Source organism: Quercus robur, chromosome 9 (genome assembly GCF_932294415.1).
Source record: "Quercus robur chromosome 9, dhQueRobu3.1, whole genome shotgun sequence".
NCBI lineage: Eukaryota > Viridiplantae > Streptophyta > Magnoliopsida > Fagales > Fagaceae > Quercus > Quercus robur.
Genome location: NC_065542.1, coordinates 55,836,875 through 55,847,066, shown reverse-complemented (window position 1 = coordinate 55,847,066; position 10,192 = coordinate 55,836,875). Strand labels below are relative to the sequence as shown.

General features: G+C 34.7%; 1 protein-coding gene across 1 annotated transcript; it reads left to right on the top strand.

Annotated features, from left to right (window-relative positions):
* Positions 1–656: 656 nt before the first annotated feature.
* LOC126701237 (actin-depolymerizing factor 7-like) lies at positions 657–3,953 on the top strand. Its single transcript, XM_050399342.1, has 2 exons — positions 657–876; positions 3,763–3,953. The coding sequence occupies exons 1-2, from the start codon at positions 657–659 to the stop codon at positions 3,951–3,953; spliced, it is 411 nt and encodes a 136-aa protein (XP_050255299.1).
* Positions 3,954–10,192: the final 6,239 nt, after the last annotated feature.

Here is a 10,192-nt window from a genome sequence, read left to right as displayed (position 1 = left end):
CAGCAGAGCCTTATACTCTGCTTCGTTATTCGTAGCCGAGAAACTCAACCTCAAGGACTTTTCAATAGTAATCTTTTCTGGTGACACTAGAACTAGCCCCACCCTGATCCTCGCTGGTTCGCTCCCCCGTCGATGTACAATTCCCAAGGCATTGAGCATTGGACAGATACCACACCGATTGATGTTTCTCCCAATTTCTGATTTTCCCCCTCCATCTCCTCAGGACATTCAGCAAATTCGGCCACCAGATCGGCGAGCACTTGTCCCTTTATAGAAGTACGAGGCATGTACTTTATATCAAAAGCCCCAAGGATCATACCCCACTTGGCAATCCTTCCAGTATAATCTGCACTTCTGAGTACTGACTTGAGTGGAAGCTAAGTGAGCACGACCACAGTATGTGTTTGGAAGTAATGGGGAAGTTTTCTTGTAGCATGGACCACTACCAATATCGCCTTTTCCAACAGCAAATAGTGCACCTTGGCTTCATTAAGTGACTTGCTCACATAAAAGACTGGTCGTTGTATACCACTGTCCACTCGTATGAGCACAAGGCTTATGGCATATAAGGTAACTGCAATATAAGCAAAAAGAACTTCATCCACCACAGGGCTAGACAGAATGGGCGGATGGGTTAGGCGAATGCAGCGTTTAGAATGGTTATGCATGATGAATGTAAACTGAAGTTCTTAGAGCTAAAAGCAAAGAGGAATTACCGGTTCATTATTTTTAAGATTGAAAATCAAGAAGTGGTGGTGGAGAAACTGGGAAGCCCATATGAAACCTACGAGGACTTTCCTAAGTCTCCGCCTACCAATGAGTACCACTATGCTGTCTATGATTTAGATTTCTTCACTGATGAGAATTTCCCTAAAGGCAAGATTTTTTTCATTGCATGATTCTTCTACCATATGTGTGTGTGTGTGTGTGTGTATGTATAAATATAAATGGTTTGTATAGATCATAAGGCAGAAAGCATAATCCTTAGAAAATTATTTATGTACAGTTTATAACAAGTTCAGGGGCTAATGAGACCTACTACAATTCCAAACTAATCTTTTTGGCCACTTGAAAAGCATGAACCAGAGTACCTTCTAAAGCATGCACAACAAGGACCTGCAATCATCAATAGTATTGCCATAGGGTAAGCTTTTAGAATGTTACGTGTGTGTCATAGTACAAAATTGAACGATACAAATGTGTGAGAAATAACTTGTTTTAGAGCTTACTCTGTTTTCTTCTAGAGCATTGTGTTATCAAATCATTTTAAATTAAATCTGCATCTGAAAATGAAACATATTTTATATGGCAACAGTCAACAAAACTAGACTAAAAATTGAAAATGTTGGCTCCATTTTAGTATCAGCATATTTCTTAAATAAAATCCCGTTGGGTAGAAGGTTAGATATGAATTAAATCACATTTACAGTGCAGTGCCTAAAACATCAACAAGACCAAACAATTGTTAAGGACATAATATTTGCAGTATATCTCAAAGAAGATGATGCCTTTTACTTACATACCAACATGAAAAAGAACAAAGATGATGTCTTTCATAATTTGAAGTAACCAATTCAATTTTAACATTTCAGTCCTGCTGATCTTTTATGTCATCGATAAACCTGAAATCATCATACCTTGAAGTCCTTTTGAAGAAGAGAACTCCACATATTCCCCAAGAACCAACAGAATATTCAACTCTCATATCTATTCATACTAGGGGTTTTCAGAGTCGTCCTCATTTTTGCCAATTGCTTTTGAGAACTTTTGGGAAAGGGCTCCATTGAGTTCAAGATTGGCACTGTAGCTAAATGCAAAACAAATCTTAGGCTGGGTGCATGATGGAATTGTTCTCAAAAAATTGTTGTATGAAAGTTCATGAAACCAAGAAAAGACAAATTAAATATGCCCTTGACAATTTTGCCAAAAAGATTGTTTATTGAGATATCAAAGATTACCAACAATGTCATATTCCTAGCTTTCACTGCTATCTTTCTCATCAAATAACTTTGACACAAGTTCAAGAAACGAAATCCTGTAAGACTTCAGTAGAAACTAATACAAACGAGTTACCTGAAAGGTCTATGCTCCTATCAAATGTGGAATAATAAAAAACTCTTAGTAGGTTCCAGTTAGTTCAACTGGTAAAGTCTCTGATGGCTATATAAGATATCTAGGGTTCAATTTCCGCCTACACCAAAAACTGATTGATGTCTTGGTTTGATGATAAAGAGCTATTATTAGGAGTGACCGTTATAGGTTGAAACTTTCTTTAAAAAAAAAAAAAAAAAAACACTTAAAAAGTGCTAGAAAAAAGAAGAAACTGTAAGGTTCAGGTTCATTTGAACACCTTGGTCGATGTCCATTGGCAAAAATCCAATACCAAAGGAGAAGCTAGTTGCCATAATATTGGAGTACCATTTCACCCATCTAGCTTGGTACAAATCCTTGTGAATCTATTCCAAGCTAGACCAAGGAGCCCACAATGTTTACTTAATGAAAAGGTACAATTATGAACAAGCTATTGATGTTCAAGCACAAGGGTTCAAGCTTATATAATGGTGCCAATGAGTTGTGACTTGCATCTGAAGGGCTATTGTTCCCAGTTGAATGTGGGTCAAAGATAGCTAATGCATTTGTCAATGATGAAATTCTCCCGATGGAGATTTTTTTTTTAAATAATAAAACTTCACTGAAAGAAAATGATGAACTACAAAAAGCCAAAGCACACAGGAAGTGCGCTAAGGTAAACTAAGATGCATGAAAAGTACAACTATCAAGCAAAGTAGGTAAGAAATTAAAAGTGGAAACACTTGAAGCCGTTGTCCACCCAAGCAAAGTATGGAAAAAAGTTAGTTTCAGGTCTTGAGTTTGAACTTTCAGTTCCTTCAAAAATCCGAGCATTCCTCTCCCGCCAAATGCCACACATTAAACAATGAGGAATAATGTTCCAAACAACCCCAGTTCTATGTTTGCTGAACTTACCCGGCCAGCTAGATAAAAGCTCCATTACACCACTAGGCATAACCAAATGTACCCCAAAAAGAGTGAACACCATGCACCACAACTCTCTAGCTACCGGGCAACATAAAAGTAAGTGATTAGTAGTCTTCCCAGCCCTCTTACACATACAGCACCAGTTAATAACAACAAGCTAACGTTTTTGCAAATTGTCATTTGTTAAAATAAGACCCAATGCCGCCATCCAAATAAAGAAACTAATCTTTGTTGGCAAGTTTGGTTTCCACACCGTCTTCCAAGGAAAAGACATATGAGAAGGGGGTTGTAAGACTTTGTAGTAAGATCACACATCATAAACTCTTACAGAAGACAGTTTCCAGCACAACTTATCCGCTCCGTCCCCTTTCCACGCTCCAGAATAAAGTAAATCCATAAAGGAAGCAATAGACTCTTAACTCCCAGTCTTGACCCAACCAAGTAAAGATAATGTTCCAATGATAGCTATCCAAAGAGAAGGAAATTAACTCTGCCACTGACGCCTCTTTATTACGTGCCATGCCATACAACTTAGGGAAATTCCCCTTTAATCAAGCTAGAATCTGATAGAAGATCCATCCCCCACCTTCAAGCTAACAAAACGGTGAAAAGTATCCCAACCTTCCTTATACTCTTCCAAAGGCATACCCCTCAAGGCCCCTGCACAATATTAGAACACCAGGCCAATCTCTATTCATGTTTTAAGGGAGCAATACAATTTGCTATGCGATGTTGCCTATGAAAGTTGACTCTCTTGTTTTTCAGGTCACCTTGATACATCAAAAGTGAGAAGTAAGGTGGTCTATGCCACCTCGAAGGATAGATTCAAGAGGGACCTGGATATGGATGACACTCCAGTCATGTCACAAGCAACAGATCCTAGTAAAATGAGCCTTGACACTGTAAAAGGGCAAGAACTTTGTCATTTCAACTTCTTGATGTTTAGCTCCTCCTAACAGTAACATTCTACGAGCATTTTTCTTTTTCTTTTTTCTGTCCCTTGTCCTTTTTATTCTTTAGTGTTGTATGGGCTATAGAGAGAGAGAGAGAGAGAGAAATCAAATTGGATTGCCTTTGGCAAGATATAGATTACCACTTTTAACGGATGAGTGCTTGTATGAGCTGAAAATTGATTTTAAACTATCAAATTGGATTGCCTTGGACATTTATAGGAAGAAACATTGTATTCATATATATTCTCTCTGTCCTCAAAGTAAGTGATTTCTTTTAGAAATTAGGCAAAGCAGATCTAGAAAATAGTCCTAGGATTGTGCCGCTTGTCCCAAAATCATTTCTGTTCCACGAGAACATTTTAAAGTAGAGTACAGGCCACTTGGAAAACCACCAAATCTGTGTTTTAATAGAAAGAACAAGGTACCAAGGATCCATACATTCACTGACTGGAAAAAAAAGGAAAAAAAGAAGAAGGAGCCAATATTAAGGGATAGATTAATAAATCTAGTTGTTTACAGACTTGCTTAAAACTGGAAAGATACAAACAACTAACCTAGTGTTCTATTCTTTTTAGTGCAAAGTGAAATGACATACCACTCCGTACATAAATAGTTCGTACAGATCATAGGCAGAAATCATACCACTACGGTGCACATGAACCTGAGCTGCCTTCGGAAGCATACATACACAAGGACCTGCAATAATCAACTGTATTCCCACAGAGTATGCTTTTAGCAAGTTACATGCGCACCGTAGTACAATACTTTTATGATACAAATGTGCGAGAAATACTCGTCACAGTGCCAACTCTGTTTACTTCAGTAGCATTGTGTTCTCAAACAGTTTAAAAATGAAGTACGCATTTCAAAATGAACCATATTTCGTATGGCAATAATCAGCAAAACTATTAAAACTGAAAACATTGGCACCCACAACGTCACCATTAAACAAGACCACACAGGTATTAAGGACATAATGTTTAAAGCATATATACCTTGTACAATACATAACCAGGAATTTTCAAAGACAAACCAAATATGCCCAAAGCAATTTCGCAGAAGAGAACAAATGTATTTAAAAGATTTACACAACTAGACCCATTTAATTATTAATTCGAAAGATTGTGTAGAAAACTAGAGAAATCAAACCTGAGCCTTTTCAATTCTCCTTCGAAGTTCGAATCGTTATTTGTCAGATTCCAGTGAGAGAGAGACTGAGCGTGAAAGAGAGAAGACTGAGAGAGCCATAAAAAGAGAGATACGACGTCGTTCTGTGTATTAGAAACTTATAAGGAGGTTGAATTACTCATTTGCCCTTCACTTCATGATTTTAAATAATCTTGAAAAAATGGAAATAATCCGTACTTTCTTATTTTGATTTGGATATAATTAAAACATAAACTTCCATATTTTGATTCTATTTTTTTACCATGCAATTTTTTTTTTTTTTTTGGGGGGAAGTACATGACTATGCAGTATTAATTCTTAAAAAAAAAATAGATAAAAAATTCATGCTTTGAATATTAAAATAAAAGAGTTTCTTTGTTTTTTAACTTTTATAAAAGGACTAAGTATTTATATACTTCCATTGTATTCAAAAAATTAAATAATCAAGTACTACGAAAATAATGCATATTTTCTCATTTTGGTTACCTTTTCGTTACCACTAGTGCTATGATCTATGGACAGATTGATCCATTAACAACTGTTAAAAACACGCTCCACCCATGTTTGGGCTAAAACTCTCACTTTGGTCCATCAAAAGAATTGGACAAAAAAATATACTATCCTATTTAAAAGTTTCTCTCTTTAAAACAAAACTTGTAACTTTTGCTCACATAAAAAAATATTTGTTCATTGCTTATTTTAATTAATGCCTAGTAGGGTACTATGTTTGCAATCCCCAAGTATTGATGATTGAAGGGCCAAATTCGAACCCTCATTGTTCTAGTATGCTAGGCTATATTCAAAATCCATTGTGATATTATTGTATGATCGTGTCTTAGCTTCATTGGCTTTTTCCACCTAAAGTCATGTGTCCTTTTTGTTTTGTTTTGTTTTGTTTGTTTGTTTTTTTTTTTTTTTTTTTTGTTTCTCAAAAAAAAAAAAAACAAATGCAATAATTTCATAATTATAAGTCTCACCACAAAAAAAAAAAAAAAAAAAAAAAAAAAAAACAAAACAAAAACAAACAAACAAACAAAAGAATATGAAATAAGATTTAATGCGTTTAGAATATAATTGTTAATTCGAAGAATTGTATAGAAAATGAGAGAAATCAAACCTGAGCTTTTTCAATTCTCCTTTGAAGTGCTATTTGTCATATTCCAGTGAGAGGGAGAGACTGAGAAAGACATAAAAAGAGAGATACGACATTGTCTTTGTATTAGAAACTTATGAGAAGCGTGAATTACTCACTTGCCCTTCACTTCATGATTTTAAACAATCTTTGTTAAAATGGAAATAATCCATACTTTCTCATTTTGATTTGGATATAATTAAAACATAAACCTCCATATTTTGATTATATTTTTTTACCATGCAGTTTTTTTTTGGGGGGGGGGGGGGGGGAAGTACTTGACTATGCAATATTAATTCTCAAAAAAATAAAAAATTCATGCTTTGAAATTTAAAATGAAAGTTTTTCTTTGAATTTTAACTTTTATAAAAAGGGCTCCATATTTATATACTTCCACTGCATTCAAAAATTAAATAAATATGTTATAAAAAAATTTAATAAATAATCAAGTAATATGGAAATAATCCGTACTTTCTCATTTTGGTTACCACCAGTGCTATGATCTAGGGGCAGATTGGTCCATTAACAATAATTAGAAACATGCTTCACTCATGTTTTGGGGCCAAAATGGCCGAATACCACATTTTTTGGAAATTTTTAGCAAAAAAACACTGTTTCGGAAATAAATGGGAAACTACCACTTTTTCTAGAACTCGAGTTTCAGAAACTCGAGTTCCTCATCAACTCTGCCATTGTGGCACTGTTGAGTTGGATTTATGTGATTAAAAAAAATTTTGTGGTACTCGAGCTTGGTAAACTCGAGTACCATGCAACATAATACTCGAGTATATCAAGCTCGAGTACCTTTTATAAATAAAATGCAAAAAAAAAAAAAAAAAAATTTACACAGTACTCGAGTTTGGTAAACTCGAGTACTGTGTAATTTTTTTTTTTTTTTCTTGTTTGGGGATAAACAACAAATAAGCATAAAATAATAATAACTCCAAGTACAGCTGCTCTAGGTTGTTTAGTGCACCTAACTCTAAAAATAATAATAATTTTTTTTTTTTTTTTTTGCATTTTATTTATAAAAGGTACTCGAGCTTGGTGTACTCGAGTATTATGTTGCATGGTACTCGAGTTTACCAAGCTCGAGTACCACAAAATTTTTTTTAATCACATAAATCCAACTCAGCAGTGCCACGATGGCAGAATTGATGAGGAACTCGAGTTTCTGAAACTCGAGTTCTGGAAAAAGTGCTAGTTTCCCATTTATTTCCGAAACAGTGTTTTTTTGCTAAAAATTTCAAAAAAAGGTGGTATTAGGCCATTTTGGCCCATGTTTTGGACTAAAACTCTCACTTTATACCATCAAAAGATTAGCTCATTGGACATGAAAATATATGATCCAATTTAAAAGCTTTATCTCTTTAAAACAAAATTTGTACTTTCTACTCATGCTAAACATGTTTAAGGATGCAAAGATTTAGTTTGGTACTTGGTACTTAGGCATTGTAGATTACTTAAATTTAAGGTCAGGTATGAAAGTTTATTACTGATGATGTATTAGAATCAGTAGGTTGAAGTGCTTCGGGCTATGATAATGGCAGAGTCCTGAAAAGAAAGAAGTGTCAAAGGTGACTGGTGTGACCCGGCCAAGAACCCTTCGACAGTTAAGTTAGTTTTCTCTCTAGGACATAGGGACAGAAAAATAGTAGATGGTTAGAACTTACCTTTGGTAGATGAGACTTGCTCTTTTTATAGAGAGTTTGACGTGGGTCTACTTGTTTGGGATTCATCACCATCGTGGGCGATGTTGGTGGTTAATGAAGAAAATGGGGTATGTGGAATGAAGTGTGTGGAATTCCTTCCACGTACCAAGCAACATGTCATATTTTGCTTATATAGAACCTTTAGAGAACCCTTTGTAGAATTTACTAAGTACAATTTGATCGTTTGTGGATATGGTCGTCTACATCATGGTCGTCCATGGACGAGTTCTTTTTGGCAAATTCCATTATTCTTAATAAAGGGTCTTGTTCATGCATTCTGTTGGTCTATTGTGGTTTTCTTTGGATGTGATCAAGTCATGGACAACAACTAAGGACGGGTTATACTTAGTTGATCCCCACTAATTGCCCCCTCGTCCTTGCGTTGTCTGTCATTATTGCTTTAACACCTTTTTTTTATGGTGACACATGGCATGATCCTGAGATTCATCCATCATGTCGTTTTGTTCTTCAAAGGAAGTGCCATATGGCTCAATCAGGCCAGTCGCGTCATTCCAGTGACTAAGTCTTTCGCTTATAAATAGTAGAATTCCTCTCCTAACCCTCTCACATTTCTCAAATTTTCTTCTCTGACCTCTGTTGTCCAACGCCTCATCTAGAAGTCTTCTCCTGTCCTTAGGCCTTCTTCATTTAGAGCTAGGTATCCTCTTCCTCTCATCTTTAGGTTTTCCTTTAGTTTTTCAAAAATGTCTAAAATTGTAGTTTTTTCGTCCAGTAATAGTGATGATAGAGAGATAGATGAGTAGTACGATAGCTTTAGTGGCAGTGGTTCTAGCAATAGTAGTAGCAGTAGTAGAAGTAGTAGTAGCGGAAGAAACACCACGGATGAGCAATATATGTCTGGGGTTCCTAGTGTTCCATTAGAAGTCCTTCAAGAGGAGTTAAGGATGAGGATGGCCTTTAGGTTAAATGCTGGTACCTCCACCAACGTTCCTTTGTCCACTAGCCCCTTTTAACTTTTACAAAAGGGCTCCATATTTATATACTTCCACTATGTTCAAAAATTAAATAAACAATGGGTTTCTGGTTGTTAAATAAGAGATTTGATGTTCAGTCCTTATTTACATCAAAAATCGATTGGTGTCTTGGTTTGATGATAAAAAAATTATTATCAGGAGCGAATGTTATAGATTGAAACTCTCTAACTACATATTTAGTCCCTAACCTTTAAATCATATTTTAATTTAGTCCCTAATATTTCAATTGTCTCAATTTGGTCTCTAACCGTTCAATGTCGTGTCAATTTAGTTCTTGCTGTTATATCTTAAATAAAAATTGCTTATATGGCAAACGGCCAAAATAAAATTTATGTTTATTGTCACATCAACGGAAGCTAATTTTTTGTTTTGGCCATTAGACACATCATCAATTTTCATCCAAAAGATAATGGAAAGGACTAAATTGATATAGTATTGAAAAGTTAGGGACCAAATTGACATAATTGAAATGCTATGAGTCAAATTGAAATATAGTATATAAGATAGGGACCAAATACGTAATTTACCCTAATAATAATCAAGTACTCCACGGAAATAATCCATACTTTCTCATTTTGGTTACCCTTTAGTTCCACCAATGCTATGATCTAGGGACAGATTTATCCATTGACAATTGTTAAACAATATGCTCCACACATGTTTTGGACTAAAACTCTTCTCTTGGCCCATCAAAAGAAAAGCCCATTGTGCATGAAAATATACTATGGTAACTATTCTATTTAAAAGCTTCTCTCTTTAAAATAAAACTTGTACCTTTTGCCCACCCTGAAAATATTGTACATTGGTCATTTTAATTTAGATTTTTTTTACTTGCTCCCCAAAACAAAAGAGTGTATCTTTCTTGTACCTTGTCCCTTATTCGGGGGATCATATTTTGTCATCTTTAAGAGATGACTCTAAACAAAGTAGGAGTAACCATAAGAATGCTAAAAAAAGACAGATTTTAGAGATAATAATAAAATATATTCAAATAAATAAATTATAAATAAGATATATATAAATTTTATTCCATATATAAAAATGATATTAAATAAGAAATATATATACTCAATGTATGCTTGGGTGGAGTGATAAAAAAATTATATATATCATCATCAGAAAATCAAACTCATAAAAAAAATGTTATTTTAATGGAATAATTAATGCCTAGTAAGGTACTAATTTTTTTTTTTTTTTTAGAATTCTAAGTATATTAACACACACACACACCAAGGT

What these genes read in the sequence shown, in the direction of transcription:
- LOC126701237 (XM_050399342.1), top strand. Translation starts at nt 657, where the DNA reads ATGGTTATGCATGATGAATGTAAACTGAAGTTCTTAGAGCTAAAAGCA. An exon ending in TGATGAGAATTTCCCTAAAG is followed by an intron (nt 877 to 3,762) that starts GCAAGATTTTTT and finishes CTTGTTTTTCAG; the next exon opens with GTCACCTTGATACATCAAAA.